Source organism: Geospiza fortis, unplaced genomic scaffold, assembly GCF_000277835.1.
Source record: "Geospiza fortis unplaced genomic scaffold, GeoFor_1.0 scaffold203, whole genome shotgun sequence".
Taxonomy (NCBI): Eukaryota; Metazoa; Chordata; class Aves; order Passeriformes; family Thraupidae; genus Geospiza; species Geospiza fortis.
This window is the reverse complement of record NW_005054385.1, coordinates 598,345-618,183: the sequence shown is the minus strand read 5'-3', so window position 1 is coordinate 618,183 and position 19,839 is coordinate 598,345. Positions and strand designations below refer to the sequence as shown.

Genomic DNA, 19,839 nt, shown 5'->3' with positions numbered 1-19,839 from the left:
TCTTTTTATCTCATCTCTTGGAAAACACACTAGGGCATTCACTTAGCTACACTGCATAGCACCTGCTAGACAGACAGCAAATTAATTTTTACTGAATGCATTTAATGACACTCATCTATTATTTCAGCCTAAGTACTAAGTGGTTAATGCAAAACTAAAGTGAAAAGATTCTACACTTAATTCTAAGGTAACAGAACTGGTACACAGCTCCACTGTTTTGCCTCCTTGTTGGTAACTAGGATCCTAACCTAAATTACAAGTAGCTCAACAGCTTTGCAGAAACCTTTCACTGATATTGCTTACTTATTACAGCAGTGGAAAATATGGTAAAAGACCAGCTTATGAGACTGTTTTCCCTTCAACTTTGTTTATTGATGTACTGAACATGAAAAAGTACAAAGAATCCAAACACAAAAGAAAACATGTACAACCTCTTAAATACCCAACAGAATATATTCTCTATTCCAACAAATGTGAATTAAGTCATACTATACAAGTTCAAATAAATACCAGCCTTATATTTTACTAAGTGCTCTGATAAACACTGTAGAGTGAAGCCCAATTTACATGCCTTCTCATCAATGCCGTTAGTTGCTACAGTAGTATAGGAAAGAAGCATGTAGCTACTATTTCTCCCACATCGGAAAGTTTGTGATTTCTATACTATATACAACTTTTAATGCAGAGGATTAGCTTTAACAATCTAAATGCACCTAGGAATGAAGAAGTACTCAGGAAGCCAATTGATTTTTGAATAGCATTGAGTCGGTCAGCATGAAAACTTGCTTATTCACTTTAGCACGCGCTTCACAGTAGATGTACTGTACTATACTGAAAATTTTATAACTACAATTTAAAAGAATAAGAACCAAAAACAACTGCAAAGATAGTGTACAACTATGTTATGCATAGAACATTGCTTTTTCTAAGGGGAAGCATATGAGCATCTCAGTTTATACAAAAAGCAGGACGTAACTACATAGTTGTCAGTGCATCCTGGTGAAGGCATCAAACCCTCAGCTTTTTTTTAAAAAATTTAATTATAAGCTAGATGCTAATCAGAAAATATTCTGTATTTGTTTTCCTTAAATTTCTTCAATACATGGTAAAGACTTTTTCTATTTCCCCAAATAGTGATTTAAGCATCATACAAAGTTAAACTTCAATAGCATACAGGTATTTATGGTTTTCATATGAAAAATGTAAGGAAATTTGCTCAAAACATATGTTTATACTTGTTTTTTTTTTACCACAAACATATTTATAAACAAAAATGCTGCATCACCATAAACAGCTGAAGCTAGACTATCTACAGACAAAAATAGCAACAGATCTGATGCACTGTAAATTCAAGTCCTCAGGACAAAAAAAAAAAAAGAAAAAAGAAAAGCAGAAGCAGACCTCAAGTAACAATGTTAATGCCATTTACAAAGAAAAATCTTATACAAAAACATTCAAAATTGAACATCACTTGGCATGTAACTTTAAAAAAAAACTATAATCAAAATTAGCTGAAAGGTTCATAACTTAAGTTCTTATTTACATTACACAAAGCTCAGGTGTTAGCCTTGAACATAACTTTCAAAATACCTCCTAATGCATCCAACTCAGGCCACTTCGGCTGATTTGCTACTGCACAAACCATGCTTGATGTCTTTTCTTAAGACAAAACAATTCTTCAAACAATAGCAAGTACATCACTAAACACCTTGAGCTCTATCTGAAGGGAATTCTTTAGGAAGAACAGATTTTTTTTCCCCCATATCTCAGTGTTTTAAGTTTTCTGCTTGCTCTTATACTCTTTTTTTAAATTTTCATTTGCTTCAAAATCACAAATTAAAGTGAGCCACCTATCACTTAATAACCAGGATGATCAATGACTCCACTGATGATTACAAAAAATGAAACCAACAGTGCATCCCACTGACTTTACTTCTTAATACAAAGGTCTCAAAAGTAGTTCTACATCATAAATCTTTCTAAATTTTTTTCCCAACAATTGCAAATTTCCTGGTAAGTTTTAAAAGCTCACTAGGTGTCATACGAAGAGATTTCTCAAAGTATTCAAGTCAAAATATTTGTTCCAGGACCAGTAAAAAGTTTCTCCAAATTTTTTATTTTTTTTTATAAAAATAGATGCTTTTTAAACCCACATCAAAGAGGCTCTTATCTCTTTGGCAAGGTACTGCTTTACGAAAAGTTCTCCAGTATTCTTACAATAAGCTTTTATAATGTGTTCCCACTCCCCAACCCAAATGAAGATGATGAAATAAATACTGCTTATAACTTTATAAATAAAATGTAAACTTAGACACTTTTCTTGAACAACAAAACAATATTGCATTACAATGTAAATCAAACACAAAGCAAATCAAGAAATGACAAAAAAAATAGTATTACACAAAGCCTCAATATTTACTCATATTAAAGGCAGTCATGTATAAAGAAAAAGAAATTCTTCCCTTAGCTGAAACATTTTAAAAGGTCCACCTTCTTCAAAGAAGGCAATAGAATACGCATTGTGACAGGTAAAAACCCTGTACCTCTTGTCAATACTCAAACACAAAAGATAGTTAAGAAGTTCTAATTCAAATAGTAGCAATAAAAAAATCTCACATATTCTTAGGATGCTAAGTAGTCATTTTATCCCCATTTCCACGCTGGCATACAACAAAGGCATTTACTAATGCATAAAGATTCCTGTAAATCGCCTTTGTTGTATAGTTTTCATGTATTAATGCACTGAGAATAACTTGTTAGGCTTTGTGCGTTTTGTTTGTTTTGAAGGAGACCTGCAGTACTCTGTCACCAAGGCGGTATCCGTTCAGGCTGGCTATTGCCATAGCTGCCTCATCATAGTTTGTCATAGTCACAAATCCAAAACCTTTGCACTTGTTGGTGTTAAAGTCACGGATGACCTTCACATTGGTCACTGCTCCGAAGGGTCCAAACATTTTCCAGAGGATACTCTCATCAGCATCAGGGGCCAAGTTGTACACAAAAATGCACCACCCAGTTCCTGCATGTCCAGGGATATTAATTCCGGCCAAACTGGTCATTCCATCAATGGTCATTGGAGGAAACCTACTAAAGAATGAGGGAAAGCAAAACAGAATCATTGTTTAGCTGCTCACACAAAACCCCAGCAAAGAAATGTCAAAATAAAAGAAGAGAATGATACAGAGCTTTTCACAGAATGAACATGTTGCTCAGACTAGAAAGATAAGATCAAAAATATTTTTTGCCCCCTAACTGCGCAAATACTACGTAAAAAAATTATACACAAGTAGGGAGAACACTGTTAGGTATGTCTGAAATGATGTAACAGAAAATCAAAAGGAAAGCATGCTATAAAACCAGTGAGGATTAGCAAGTCATTTGAAACAGGAATTCCATGGAACTGCTACAAAAGGCTTGACTATTTCATGCAAAATGCATCAAAATGAGCAATCTCAGCTGAAGTCTCAACATGCAAAAATCCAACATAAGTCTTACTGAAAAGTAAGAATTTGCAAAATACTTCAAAATAATTTGGTTGTTATGAACCAACTAATCCTTTATTACCTCTTTACTCCATAAGCTATGTTGAGCAGATTGTCCAACCTGCAAAACATTTAGCAACATGTTCAGTCTTCAGACTTATCCACCTTTTAAGATTAAGGAAATTTAGCATATTACTGTCACATCCATTACACTGTACCAAACCTCATGCAATGTTAAAGTACCACCACTGAAAGAGCCACGGCACCTTACTACACATGATAGTGAAGACAAAACAGATATTCTTCGTGGAGATGCTTATTGGGAAATAGGTAGAAGCATCTACCATCTAAACCCCACGCTGCTACAATTCTTGTAGCAAATCATAAGAAGTTCATTTTATGAAGTCTACCATGGCCACAAATTTAGCCTATACCACATACTGTTACCATAACGTTACAGTCAGTGACCACATCAGACAAGTTTTCCACATTACTAACCTGGCTGAGAAGAAAACTTTTACTAAGGTTTCTGACATGTTTGCTGACATGACTATGAAGACAGATGCAGTATTTTGGATCACTAGCAACTATTGTAACATAAACTCCAAAAAAAGATTTTTCATGTTCCTACTTCTGACAATTCCAGAATGTTGGGAGGCAAAAGGCTGATTTGGCTGAGCAGGGCTAAGGCAGAAAAAGTAAGTGTAAGGACAGTGGAAGCAAAATCAGGTAGATATGGAAAGAATACAGAGCTATTGCTTGCCACTGGAGGGAAAAAATTTGTGTGGCCAAAGCCCAACAGGAGTTGAAGCTTGCCAGCAATGTGGGGGACAACAAATTTTTAAAAATGTCACTCTCAAAGAGCAGTCCAAAAATAACATCAGCCTGTTACAGAATGAAAATGGACACCCCACAAACAGGGACACAAACAAGGCAGAGAAGTTTAAGTCTTTCTTTGCCTTCATCTTTAATGCTGATGATGGGCTAAGAGGGTCCCAGTGTCTTGGGCTGTGAGAATGGTGAACAACCCTGAACTTGTGTGGGATCTCCTGTTCCAAGTGAGTCCCTACAAGTTTACGGCACTGGATGTGATTCATCCAAGAATGCTCAAAGAACTGGCCAATGTCTTTGTGAGGTCTCTTTCAATGACTTTTTTCATGATCTTGGGAATGTGGTGTTGACTCGAAGCTAGCTAACACTACCTCAATTTTCAGTAAGGGCAAGAAGGATGACCCTGGAAACTACAGGCCCATCAAGTCTCACTTCAGTGCCTGTTAACATTATGGAGATTATTCTGGGAAGTATTGAAAAACACAATCACAGCCAGCGTGGCTTCAAGAGGGCAAAGTCCTGCTTGTCAAACTTAAATTTCCTTTTATGACAGGATAACCCACCTAGGTGACCCAAGGGAAGTCAGCTGATGCAATGTTTTTGGATTTCAGTAAAGCCTTTGATACTGCCTCTCCCAGGATCCCTCTGGACAAAATGTGCAGCACACAGCTGGATAAATGTATCATGGGATGGGGTGAGCAACTGGCTCAGGCACAAAGGGTTAGAGTGAATGGGGTGACACCTGACTGGTAACTGACACTACTGGGATTTCACAGGGATTCATTTTAGGCTCAGTGCTCTTTAGCATTTTCATAAATGACTTGGATGCAGGACTTAAAGAACATATACTAAATAAATTTGCCAATGACACTAAGTTGGGAGGACCTGTTGACTCCCCTTAAGGCAGAGGGACTCTGCAGAGACACCTTCACAAATGAGAGGGCTGGGCAATCACCAACTAGATGACATTTAAAAAGGCCAGGTGTTAGACTCTGCATCTGAGATGGGGCGAACCAGGATGTACAGAGAGACTGGGGAGTGGGACACTGAAAATTATGGCAAAGGACCCGGGGCTTCAGGTCAACAGAAAGCTGAACACGAGTCAGCAGTGCCCTGGTACCCAAGGAAGGCCCCCATGTTCTGGGGGGCATCAGGCACAGCATCACAGCCGGGCAAGGGAGGGGACTGTCCTGCTCTGCTCTGCTCTGGGGCAGCCTCACCTCAAGTGCTGGGGGCAGTTCTGGGTGCCACAATGTAAGAAAGATATAAAGCCATTAGAGGGTTCAAAGGAGGGCCAAGAAAATAGTGAAGGGTCTGAAGGGGAAACTGTACAAGGAGCAGGTGAGGTCACCTGGCTTGTTCAGCCTGGGGAGCCTGAAAGGTGGCTGGTCTCTTCACACTCTACATTTCCTTGTGAGGGGAAGAGGAGGGGCAGGCACTGATCTCTTCTCTGCGGTGACACTGTCAGGACCTGAGGGAATGCCCTGAATTTGTGTCATGGGAGTTTAAGTTAGATATTAGGAAAAGGTTCTTCACCCAGAGAGGGTGGCTGGACACTGGAATAGGATTCCTAGGAAAGTGGTCATGTCACCAAGCCTGCCAGGATTCAGGAATTGTTTGGACAATGCCCTCAGGCAATGGTGTGACTTTTGGTCCTGTGCAGGGCCAGGAGCTGAACTCAATGATCCTTGTGGGTGCCTTCCAATGCAGGATATTCTATGATGCTATGATTTTACAGGATGAAGTGTTTCTATAATATACACACACATATATATTATTTTCAAGATTTCTCCATGTGGTTCTTGCCTCACCTTCCCCCAATTACAGAATGCCACCACAACTCTAAACTCCTTCAAATAATCTAGCAAATATCTGAAATATGCAGTGCATACCACTCTTATTGCTCTTATGCCTGCTTCCTTCAAGAAATGTTCACCCTGAAGAAGCTCTTAATTTCTTTCTGACAAATCCCAGATACATGAAGAAGTCTCATTAAAGATCAAGACTCAATAAAATACAAGCTTAGGTAAAAAATGTACTCTTCATTTAGTTTTCCAGAGAGCACTGACTCTGCTGTGAGCTGCGTTTGCAGAATACACTGACAAGAAACTACTAAACTCCTAAAAGAGCAGAAAAAGGGAATTAAAAAATACCTGACTACTGGCAGTAGACAGTGTGGATGACTGAGGTCTACTGTCACTGACATGAGTGGTGGAGAGCAAGGTGAAGAGTTCTAGAAACACCACCACTTATAGCTCCTTGTTACAAGGGCTGTCAGATGAGGACTTCATACAGTAATGGTATCACTTGTATGATTTTTCAGTTACCTTGAAGACTTGAAAATACTCTGGAAATATTCTCAGAGACTTTCACTGGAAAATTTTTAAAGACACTTTAAGTTATACATCTTATAGAAACTGAGGAACAATTATATAGATCTGCTTTTCAAAGTCTAGCCTAAGTTTTCACTTAATAAGAAAAAAAAGGAAGCATTGTATTGATCCTGTCACTTTTATTATTAAAGTTGAAGAAGTTTTCAGGCCTCTGTCAGCTATTAACAGAGATGGGGCAACCACATCAGGTCATTGCCAGAGTATGTTGAATAAGCTTGTGACACAAACCCCATGATCTTATTTCACACAATGCACTTGAGTCCATCTTGCAATTTCTGCCCCCAGACTTTGTCTATAGAATAATGGCAAGTCTACTTTTAAGCAATATTCAGAACACTGTTGTAAGCTATCCCTTTTATTACCTAGGAAATAGTAAGAAGAGCCACAAAAAAGTAAATAAAACTTGTTATCCCCTCTCCCACAGCAGAACACCTACTCCTCACACCTGTGAGATGCAGCAGATAACACCAAAAAGCTGAATAAAAGAAAAAATTCAAAAATTCTAACAGAAGAGCAGGCCATGAACTCTTGAATATTTAGTATAAGCAAGCCTAGCCAATGCAGTGCATTTGAAATTTGGTATATTCTCTTTGAAGCAAGGTGTCAATTCTTTTTTTTTTCCTTGAAAAAAGACAGAGATACTCTTTGTGTGTATTACTATTTAACACAACCCAGTCACACTGTTCAGGGGCAGAGAGAGGGAAGAAAAGATCACCAAAAAAAATCCAAGGTACTCATGGATGTAGATAGTACAGTGTTTGTTTCACTTTGTTCTCACCATCAGTTCTTTTCAATACACTAAACAGCACAGGGAACTATATAGCAATACTTTCAACAGGATGGGAATGTAAGCCCACAAAAAGCACATGCAAAAAATATGTCAGCAATCTTCATTATGAAAAGTTGTAACAAGAAAAGACAAAGTATGGCATGGAGAACATAGACACCTAAACAGGAAAAAACCTGAAAGCCAGAATGCAGAGGAAAAATGTAGGGTTAGATGAAGAGGAAGCTGGCTGTGGCATGCCATATGGCTAAGAAAAAAACACTGTATCTCCTAGGTCAATATTAACTGAACCAACTTGCACATTAATCAAGAATAACCTAGGAAATGAAAAGTAATCTTTGAAAAAAAATTTAAGTGACTGAGTACAGAGAGATGTCACCTTGGTTTAACTAAGCACGCTTATTAGACACCGAAATGCTATCAACAGGATGGCATGCATTTTGGTTTTAGCTGTACTGTTTTAGCTGTACATAGCTGAAGTTCAACATTCACACGTTTCCTTCCCACACGGAAGTCAGACAAGCAGGAATGCACAGGAGTGGAGGCAATCAAACAGGCCTTTGGGAACATGCAAGTTTCAGAATACTTGTGCACATTATTTGACTTACCTAAAACGTTGAGCTTGCTGAGCTAGAGGGGCGGGATACCTTCTGTTTGGAGAATGGTACAGCTGGGAAAGAATGGCCTGATTGGTTTTTTGGCTGGGATTGTTAGCAAACTTTACAGTGATGGGCTCTGTGCCACCTGGAGGTTTCTGGCCATTCAAGCCCTTGATAGCTTCTTCTGCTTCAATTCGCTTGTCAAACCGGATAAACCCCACGCCCCGTGACACCCCTGCACAAGGTGAAAAAAGCACACAGTAATGAATTCACAGACTCCAGAATACTGGATATTAACTTTTATTTGTGTGGCCAGTTGCTGGTCGAATGCTGTGAACACATGATAACTTTGAACTTAACAGAACTGATTTCTTGCATAAAGTAAGAATTTTCTACTGCAATTTTGATTTAAATTTTTAATTTAACTGATGTAAGACACATTTGTGTAAAGAGCTTGTGACTTTGAGGGAAAACAGTGGAAACAAATTTAGTGAGCCAAAGTAGAATTCGGAAACAAAGCCATTTTGTTGGATGGAGATGAACCCAAACCAGCTGCACTGTTAGCTCTGGTCAGCTCATGCTATTCTGCAGTACCTAAAGTGACAAAAAGTCTGCAAATAGCTTAGTTCTCTGCTCTCTAGCAGTAAAAAGATGGCTTTTGCTTTCCTGCAGTATCCCCTGAAGCTCTCTTTAGAGCAAATATGCTCAGAGGATGATGATGTGCACATACTAGATTGCAATAATGGGAATTATGGCCATGTTTTACCAGTCACTGGTGACCTCTGAGTAAAATACTTCGTTTCAGTCAATCACCATACATCACTAGGTGTTACTTTTAAAGGAAACTTTTCTTGATATAGAAAAGTCAAAGGCAACATGCAAAGGAATCCAAAAGTGTTTATGGAAGGTCTTAGGAACATCATGCATCAAAAATTCCAAGTGTCTTAGACATAAACACATTGAGCTACATTGCATACTTGAACCAAGTAACATTAAAGCTACTAACAGCCAACATTAGTTAGATCAGTGTTTTGTTGTAATATTTCAAGTGCCATTTAGAGCCCTTTCACATTTTGGTTCATGAATAACCAGATGAGTTAAACATTTGTCCTCAACTGAGAAAGACATTAATGACAAGAAATGCATTCTCTTCATAAACAATGATTTAAGCCATCAAAAGTGACAATGAACAGGCATAAGAAAGCTTTAAAGAGGCAAATGTCACAGCTTCAACTTTGCATTTTTTTTCTGTCAGTTTGTGTCACAACCTTATTATTCATACCATTCTGAGCCTACTTCTTCCAAATTACTAAAAAGAAGGAGGCAAGAAAGCTTAAGCTTTAAAACAATCTATATGCCAGAAAGGATGCTGCCAATAGGAGGATTTATAAATATGAATAGGATTTTAACACATATTAGAAGTTCAATTATATTTACTTACTGGTCCATTTGTTAAATGCCACCTATTTCTATGTATGAATATAGAGGAACCTATTGTGAACAGCTATTTATTGCACACAGACTAGGAATCTGTCCCACAAATCTGCTATATCTACAAGCCAGTATTTGGCCTTTAGCTTTCCTTTCCAGGCCTCTCTACACTCTCAACAACTCAACCTTTTAAAATACTCTCTAAGTATTATGTGTCAACATTGAGATTTCTTTTAACTTAGTGGAAGTCAAAGGAATACACAGAAGTTCCTCTAAAGGTCAGCCAAGACTCAAATGCTGGCAAGTGCAAACTTTTCAAAATAAGACAATTAAGAAACCTAATGACCTTCTACAGCTGAAAGCTGTTGACCACCCAAGAGGATATGCAGCTTTGAAAAGGTACAACTATTAAAAAAAAAATCAAACCCAGTTTATTCAGGGAATAATTTTGTGAGTAAATGACTTAATCTGTCCCAGCCCTTAAAGCTCTGGAAGGGGGAGAGCTTGGAGAGCTCTCCAAACCTGCTTCTTTGTATGTTATTCAATGCTTGTCATGTACTTGGCTTTTCATTCAATTGCTTATTTCTGCCAGAAACCTCACACATTCAGAAAACTGTAAACATGCTCAAGATCAGCCATCTGAGATAGCAAAAATCCACAGACATTACTATCCTGAGTCTGAAGAGTAACCACAAAGTGCCACTGACAACCACTACTTGATTGACACACATATTGTAATTATGCCAATGACCTGCTACATCTTATACTTTATGGCATGGGTAATCACAGAACTTACCTGCTCCTGAGGAACTCAAAGTTCATGTGTGTGCCCAAATTTAATGAGTTAGCCTTGAAAACAGTCTGGGGCTTCTGTAATCCTAGCCTCAGAGAACCAGCTGTGCATTTCTGCATACCATTTTCTTTTTAGGAAAAAAAAGTTTAATAGCATTTTGTAAGGCACTGGAAACTATTTTCATAGTTTCACAGCAGCTTGGAAAGGAAGATTATGGAAGCTGTAAATTTATTACAAGTCATCAAACAAGCTTCAGACCTGCACCTTCAGGGTGGAAATGACTCAAGCTGGCTCAGTACACTACACAGTCTATTTTTGTCCATGCATGTTTATGAACAACTCCAGGAGAAAAAAGCATTTTCTGGCCTACATACACCTTTTATACATTATAGAGACAAGACTACTGAAAGGTGAAATATCTCAAACTGCGAGTCCATGAAAGGCCATGCAAAACTGCCTACTTACCAGTGACTTGGTCAACCAGAATACGAGAAGTAATAATACGTCCATATTGGGAAAAGAGCTGTTCCAGTTCTTTCTGGGTCATTGTTTTTGGAAGTCCACTAACATACAAATTTGCATCTCTGATAGAAGCTGAACTTGGTCGTGCATAAGAAACCTTAGGAAAAAAACCATAAAAAATCCTAGAAAACAAACACTTTAAAACCAGCTGAAACAGGACAGTGTTATCTGTTCTGAGACATAAAAACATCTCCAACAGCAGACAGAACAGTTACTTTGCAAAGCCAGTTCAGTGGGTTTTTTTGTTTGGTTTTGAGGTTTTTTTTTGGGAGCTAGCTGCCAAAACATGGAAGGAATGCAACTTAGACTACAGAGGAGCAGCTGATTACATGAATGCATATATAAAAAGTACTTGCAAATAAATGAGAAAAAGCTAGGTACATATTCCAGCAGATCTTAGAGGAGAAAGTGCATGACTAAAGCGACAAATTTAAGAAGTTCTAAGAATGCCCCATGTTCCATGAAGTCTCATTAAAAAGCAGTAAAACATATCAGGAATTAAGATTTCAGTGTGATATGTAGGCCAAAGGCACAGAAAGACAGTTGGAAGCACTTAAGAGGTTTGCAAGTATTTTTAAAGTGCTGTGTCTTTTGTACATGTCGAGCTTGCTACTAAATGACTCATAATGACAATCATCCATGAGATCTGCTAGATCACTTTCACAGGCCTGAGAATGAATGGCAGAAGTAGGACTCCAACCTGTATTTTGCCTGTTCAGCAGCTTCTCAATTTCTGCAACAGAGGCCTTAAAAACAGATGCCATTTATTGGAAATTCTTGGATCCTTTTGGACAGAAGTATTTTACCTGATGCCTTGACATGTCAGTCAAAATATTTTAAGGTGATTAAGTAGATTCTTTGACCTTTAGACACATGCTACAAAACAGCACTTTCACTACTTCCTACTGAAGTTTGTACAAATGGTGTTACTACAAGAATGATTTGGACAGAACATCTGTGCTTCTCCAACAGGACAAAATACTAGGCTTTTCACCTATGCAAAACATAAAAGTAAAAAGGATCCTCAAGATGTAGTCAGATTTATCTCCTTTCCTTCCCTCTCCCTTCATGTACTGTTAGCCAATACTGGGCAACTGAAACTTGATTCTGTAATTCTTTTTGCCTAATTCTTTGATATTTATTTTCAAATCCTTCCTGTCTCATTTCTGCACATACCAGTAGACTCTTAAGACTGCTACGGAAGCAAAACAGAAGACAACATGCTGGAGATGAAACAAGCAGTACCCTGAACACTGCTGTGATCCTTCAAGTTCCACCCAGAGGCTTTGTGCAAGGTACCTTTGTGCTGGTTGAGGAGGACTGACCTCGAAAACTTGCAGCTATCCAGCATGGAACCTTGTAAGTCACACTGCCTTGCTCTTTCCACATGAGAGCCACACAAAAGCTAAAGACCTATGATCAAAGTTACAGGAAAACAGAGTAAAGTGTGCCTGCATTCAGCCAACGAAGCAACAAAGACAGTGACAGCTACCCTTTTAAAATGAACAAACTTGTTCTACTTGCCCATTTAGCCCTGACCTTCTTTAAGAAACAAGCTTCCATGCCTCACTTGGCAGCATTTTAAGGAGACTCAAGGCCAAGGAATGGAGACAGACTGTCTAGGGAACAGGACTAGTCCTAGTAAAATCATGAATTACCAAACCCACGCAGACACTGTCTTTCAAGGGGGAATTCTCACTGATGGACACATGCTGCCACACATAAAAATATAAATTCCCAAAGAGTCTATCAGAAGAGAAGAAACCTGCACAAAATATTTGCTAATTTACTGCAAGTTTATCTTATGCTACAGAACTGGTACCTGTCAAGATACAAAGCAGCTTTTGCAAAACTCTCTCATTTTCCTCTGGTAAGAGAGTATGAGCACTTGCATTATGACAGCTGGTCCAGTATTACTCATGCCCTCTCTGGTTAAAAACAGTTCAAATTGTTTAACATAGCAGTTAAGGCCTACACTGAATATAATTTCAAGAGTGCAGGTAAATGGAAGCAATACTCTAAACCAGTATACTCGATTCCTACATATCCAGTTTCACTGTTATTACCTTCAAGTGACTACTGCAACACACTGAATTTGGGCACATTAGTCACAGTTATAACACATATTAAACCAAAATCTGTGGTTCATCACCAGTATCTGTACACTATATTTAATCATCTTGCTAAGCACCAGAAGTACTGGTCAGGCAAAAAATCTGAAACATGTAACCACAGAAATACAATGTAATTTAAGTCAGCAGCACTAGTGAGAAACAAGGACACCACAAAATATTACCGGTATAAAATTCCTATTAAAAGGACCTTGCCTAGAGTATATCCCTCTTCATTTCTGACATCAAAGTCCAGTCATTTCACTTGTGATACACACTTAAAGCAGAGACTCTCCAGACTAATCTCCCTACCTATATCCTGTCAGTTTGCTCATTCAGTAATTACTTGCTGATAGGTCTGTATTTAGTCTGTTTAAACAACTTTATATCGACTGAATTAACAACTGTGCCAAGATTTTCATTCCACATCTAATTTAATAGGTGAACATTTCAGTTACATGATGCCAAAACCACTGAACACAAGGCAAGTCAAGAAACAGACTGAAAGCCTGCAGTTTTAAATATTGAATGATGACACACACTTTACAACATTGAACAGCACTATTCTGGATATACCAATTTAAAAACAGTTTTACTGAAATTTTCCACTGCAGTTAGTAGGAAAGATACTTGTTTCTAGAAGTGCAAACATTCCACCACTAAATCTAAGTATTTTCACTGCTTTAATACTTAATTTCCTAACAACACGATGAACTGATTCACAATTTTCAAGTGAAAACTGTGAAAGCAGGTTAAACAAAGAAGTTACCAAAAATTATATAGAGGTATAGCCCATACAAGTGGATGCTTCAATTTCTTATTATCTGCTACTACCTATAGACACTTCCGTACCATGCTTCAAGCTCTTTTATCCTATTATTAGTAGAGTAGTAGTATTATTAGTACAAATACAAACTATTTGTATTCTCAAAAACTTGAGAATTTAATATAATTTCTTCCTAAACACCTCTACTTAATGTAGTCTTCTAAGTCTTTAAATCCGAAATCTCTAAATGCTAAAATCAGTATTTCAATAAATATTCACATTCACTAGCTCAAGTGCAATCTTTCTGCTTAAAACACAACTTGTCCTTAAGAGTAGTGTCCAGTTCTTTTAGAATACATGTTTCTGTGGGGAAAAAATACTCCAACAAAAAACTACCATCCAGTATGTCCAGATGAAAATGGGTTAAAAACCTACCTCCAAAGCAGACATTTATATTGAGAAAAGGAATACATTAGGAACAAGTATGCCTCCTCAGCAAGCACAGTAAAAACAAGGACATACTGCTTTTTCTTACAGCAATGTTCTCAGAGGCCATTGTGCCAGGCAAGTGTTCTCAACTTGCACTTAGATTTGTATGCGATACCACGATTCAAGAACTCTTCTTAATTTGATTTCCAGTAAGAAGATGTTGCAGCATACCACAAAGATGAGGTCTCAGCTGTCACTAGCCAGTGACAGGTTGTTGCCCGAAACAGGAGAATACATTGCTGTATATTCAAGTCCACCTCCTGTGTCCCCTCAAATAAGGATTTTTCCACTCCAAACAAAACTTCAAGGCCACTTTTCCCGATACACAAGACTACCTTACTGAACATGTACATGCTAAGTTCATGGTGGAAGCCTGCAGCAGCCCACTTCTGTGGACAGCGCAAACGGGAAATCCAGACTGCCCTTTGTAAAGGCAACTTACATCCACCTCTGTGGAACTAAAAGACCTCAACACAGCTCACTTGCAAGTTTAGATTAAGCTGATAAACACAACCATATCTCATAAAGGTCCTGATTTTACAGCCTGCTGCAGAATAAGGAATGCACTGAAAAAACAGATGCTGAAGCAACAGTCTTTCAGCATTATCATCAGAAGAGTTTCCCTGTTTTAGTTCACCCCGCGAAGTGTTCCAGCTCTGATAGCTACAACCCATGCCAGAGTCACAGGCCTGAGGTGGGTCATGGGATCCACATCTGTTGCCACTCAGCTGAGGGCATGAATGGACCAACCTGACAAATTTAGACTTAAGATCAGTCTTTATATATTTGAGGGGACTAGGACAAGAAGTCTTCCTCAGGATATATAACCAATTAAGGACAGGACACTGCTCAAAGAAGAAGAACTCATAAAGTGCTGCTGTATGTAGCACAGAGGAAGACCAGAAACAGGCTTTCAGAAGATCTGGTCTAAAGCGACTGACACCCAAAAATCCACTTGGTGAATGGAAGCAAATGTATGTATGTGCTAAAAAGAGAAACCAGCTGGAAATCCTGCCACTGATGGAAACCAAAGCAGAGGTTTTCCCAGAAGTCTCAAGATACTGTAATGGTTTTAAATCAGAGTCATAAGCGTCTGATAAAAGAAAAACAATTATCAAGTTCACTGCCATAAAACATGATATGGGAATTATGCACTACAATCACAGAATCGCAATTCTGTTTTGCCCTTAGAAGGAGTAGTACAGAAGAGCACTTTAAAATTGCAGTCTGCAACTATCACTATCTTGCTAAAAATAGGAAATACTCAACTTAGAATTTAAGTACAAATAAAATATATGAAATGAAAGGAGATCAAGTCTCCAAACACTTCCTACTTTTCATATTCTTAAGAGTCTCTAAAGACCTTTCCTGTACTTCACACATTCGTAATTCTGATCCCTACTCATGCCCAAACAATGAGAGCACAGGAATTTCAGATGCACTAGGAATAAAAAAAAGCAGTTATCTTTCAGGGAGGACAAGAGCACAGAGTATAATATTAAGCCCTCCACATTAATAATATAAGCAGGAATAGAATCTTAAACACAAGACCTCAGTTATTCTCCTGAAGGAAATGAGTAAATCTCAGGTTTTACCTAAGAAGCTTCTACTACTGACAGAGACTCTGACAAACACAACACTTGGGCATCTCTTGCACTATTCCACAGACATATCTAGAATTCCACAAAACACATCCATTCAACTTATAGCTCACTGGAATATCTTACAACCCTTCTGGAACAACTCTTACTGCATGAATGAAAGACAAGAGAGTCAACATTTAATATGACAAAAAAGCTTGAAAGCTGCTAGATTAACAGAGGTCTATTTGTCTCAAGACTACCATAATTTCAAAAGTAAGCATAACCATGTTTTACATTAATAAATACCTTCTTACAAAGAAAACAGATACTGGATTTAAAACAAAGTAAACTAACAATAATTTAAAAACCCCAACCAAACAAAGGAAAAAAACTCTCAAAACAACAGACTGTAAGATCTCCATGCCTGGCATTTACAGCATTTTGAATCCATGCAGAAAGCCACAACCTTCTTAGAGAACTCTGCATAGCATGGGGATGGTAGGGCACAAAGATGCAGCATCAATCTTAGTAGTAACAAGCAGGTTTTTGTTGGTTTTTTAGCTTTTGGGGTTTCTTTTGTTTGCTTGTTTTTACTTGCATAATACTTGGCTTTTGAGCAATGCTTGCAGACTTCCATCAACTTTACACAGTACTGTTGGCCCCTTCTAACATCTCCATTTCTGTGTCAGGAATTGCCTGTGCAACTCAGGAAGGACCTCACTGAACTGCTCAAGTGTTCTGGCTGCAGAGCTGCGCAGCAGCCTTAGGGTGAGCTGCACTGGTCCAAGGATTCTCTCCTTCAGAGAAACAGGGATGGACTCTTACAAGACACTCTAATCACCAGCAACATGGAACTTGCGGCTCAAACAGAAAACAAGCTGTGATTGCTAAACATGAGGACAGCACATCTTATGGTCTGGCCTGGTGCTCTGAGTGAATGGACAAACAACCACCTGCCCATAATGTGGCTTACAGCAAGTGACAGTAACGTGCACTAAGAACTGAATCCTCCTCTCAATATTATTCAGCTACGTGAAAAACAAGCAGCCAGCTTAAGCTGGGTAAGTAACACTCAAAGTCTGAAGATATTTGAATTTCAGTGAAGAACAAATTTTACCTGGGAGTGAAATAATGTATGTGTGTATAGTATTAAAATCAAAATGTTGTCAAAGCTTTAGCTTTTTAACATAGCTAAAAGATTGCATAATTTTAATTTATGTAAATCTTGCAGAAATTTAAGGGAAAAAACCCCACCTTTAGATTTCTTCCAAGACAAATTGTTCTGTTTCAGGTCTGCTAGCACAGTGCAATTTGACCTTAAGAATACAGTCCTGAGGTATTTAATTACTCTGTGAAGACTGCTAAATGTTCTGGCATCAGAGCCTCTCTCAACCTTTGCTGACTGAAAACATTGGTGAAACTCACTAGATTTAAATTAAACTTCCACACAGGATTCCCCTTTTGCTCCTTAGATCGAATCCTTAGAACGTTAGATCAGTGTTCTTTAATACTAGTGGATTTTAATTCTCTCACCTTCACAGCTCACTCACCTCTGGTATTTTAAGAGATTTTACACAGCTTGTGCATACTTCATTGCTACCCAAGGATATTAGTTAATCAAAGAATTACTACAAAAAAGGGACACTACAAAAATTTTTCTCTACATGTATCAGTGGTGAAGACAGGAACAATCTCAATAGTTTTTATCTGTTGCACTGAACTCAGAAATCAAACCAGCATCTCTTTTTCAGAATTTTGCTATTTTCCATTAAGTCTTTGAAGTGTTTACAAGAGTACTATCCTTGGTAAAATTTCTTAAGGGTGCAGCTACTGAACAGTTAAGCTAGAGCATAATTCCTTTACAGTGAATCTTCTTGTAAATCTAAGTAGTAGCTCAAGACACCAAGTGAAATCACATTGCATAATGCCAAGTTTTAATGACAACGACTCAAAGAACACTAATAAACTTGCAGCACAGCCCTCACTTCAAGTCCTTCCTTGCTATATACAACACTTCTTTGAGTATTTGTAAAGCTGAACACTTAGTATTCACTCTTCTACTGAAGTTTTAAGTGGCTCTTCTCACTACACAACTTTCTACAGTAGGGCAGTCAACTGGGTGATGACGGCAAAATAGGACATCTTGTGTTTATAGACAAAGAATTTGTCAAATTCATTCCAATAGGAAGTTGGAAGAATGTCACACATTAAGCCTGTTTTTATTTTTATTACATGCAAAGTTATAAAGGAGTGGGAAGAAAACCCACAGATTTAAATATTTAGATAAAGTATTCCTTAAATTCCTATTCCCCTGACAGGTCATAATTACCCATGTAAACATCTCAAAAATCCAAACAGCTTCAGAGAAGGAAAACCATATTAAATTTTACTTTTAAGCAGCTTTACGCTAAGTAGAATACATCCACCTTATAAATCCTATCTTATAGAAAAAGACAACTCTAAGGCCTCTAGCCTGGACAAACTATTTTCCCCCTCCTTTCCAACACATACTTGCATACATGTCTACACATGTCTCACCAGCATTCTCTATTAAGAGAAATGCCAGGTCCTGCGTGCAGGGGCTCTGCCACTTCAAGCACTCAAAAGGGAGGAACAAGCACAGCATTACTGTCATCTTCAGTGTCCCCTTGGCAGCTACAATCCACAAAGGACTGTGTCCATCACTAAGGCAGCCTAACATCCATGAAGAAAAGTCAAAAATATTGTCCTGTGTCTTCCTGTCTACATTAAAAACTGCCTCCTACTCACCACCCGCATGTCTCTCAGCCAGTCCAGAGAGGCCATTTGTTTTCCCACCCCTTTTTAGACACTCTCTTGTTAATACACAACTCTTTTACTTCACACTGAAAGATATTTCTGTTCAGATAATCTCACAATAAATTTACTTGGATCTTTTTTCTTTTCAGGAGTTTTCTCATTAAAAAAACCCCTAACGAAGGGAAGGGGAAGCCATGGAGCACTTCTCCTCTCCCAAGTAAAAGCCAAGAAAAAAGAATATGCACTCAATTTTCAGAACCCTATGTGTAAATCAGTGACTCTCATAACCAGTTTGTTTCTCTGAGTTTTCCACATTTGGGAAGAACTGATCTTTCCAGAACACCCTAAATGAAAAAAAGTCACAGACAAGCAAGCAGGTAAGAAGAAAAATCACTCCAGGCAGAAAAATCCATGTTTTTACTGTCTCTTAAATAGAACAGAGATAAACTTGCCAGCAGCATCATCTTCCAAAACAGAAGCCACAGAAAATATTTTACCTTTTATAAGATGAGATTGTTTCCACATTGAAGTTGCATAACTTAGTGAAGCCCAAACTTCACAGGCTATGTGCAGTACACATAAGCCTGTTTACAGTGCAAATAAACCATAAATTATGCAATAAAGGGCACTGTATAATAATGGATGCATACCATCCACCTGAATAGGGTTCACATATCTAACACACCCCTAAGTAGATTCATATATATATACCAGCAGAGTACACACCCACGCTTAATATGCAGTTAAATCAGAAAGCAATACAACAGCCACCAGGTTAGAGAAGACTAAGACTGCTAATCCTTGCTTTGGAGATATATACCTGAAAATTGGTTGAGATATTTTGCAAAAAATTCAGTAAAGTATTCCATGAAGCATTCCACAGGATCTTCTTTTAAAAAGGGGAATAGGTAATTGGATTTTGTGTTGCTATCAATATTAAAAAACCCAATCCATAATCCAGCATTTTGCAAATCCATATTTTTCAGTGTATTTTATTGCAAGAAAACATGAAGTGGCATGCCCTTAGGGATGACAAAAAATATATCCAATGATGTGCAGGCTAGTATAGAAGCTGTGGATCAGAGGTGTCTGTCACAACCTCAATCCAGAGCATCACACATCAGGGTCAGGACAGTAAGTTTCCTCTGAGTAGGATTACACTGAGTTCAGTCACAGTGTGAGGATACATCACACTGTGACTGAACCAGCAAAGTTTCTTCCAGTTTTATATACTAATGGGGAACAAACTTGAACCATCAATCTAGTAAAGTACT

The 19,839-nt window shown here is 38.1% G+C and overlaps 1 protein-coding gene across 5 annotated transcripts in view; it reads right to left on the bottom strand.

Annotated features, from left to right (window-relative positions):
• Positions 1-350: 350 nt before the first annotated feature.
• Positions 351-19,839, bottom strand: part of ELAVL2 (ELAV like RNA binding protein 2) — a 53,009-nt gene continuing 33,520 nt past the window's right edge. For 2 of the 5 annotated variants that reach the window (XM_031060554.1, XM_031060557.1), the window contains exons 4-7: positions 10,782-10,935; positions 8,102-8,327; positions 3,565-3,603; positions 351-3,087 (exon numbers count right to left, since the gene is read on the bottom strand). In XM_031060554.1, coding sequence (XP_030916414.1) covers positions 2,757-3,087; positions 3,565-3,603; positions 8,102-8,327; positions 10,782-10,935 — 750 coding nt within the window. In that variant the 3' untranslated portion in view covers positions 351-2,756. The remainder of the gene's footprint in view (positions 3,088-3,564; positions 3,604-8,101; positions 8,328-10,781; positions 10,936-19,839) is intronic. The other 3 variants (XM_031060555.1, XM_005425326.3, XM_031060556.1) reach the window with 2 other exon arrangements.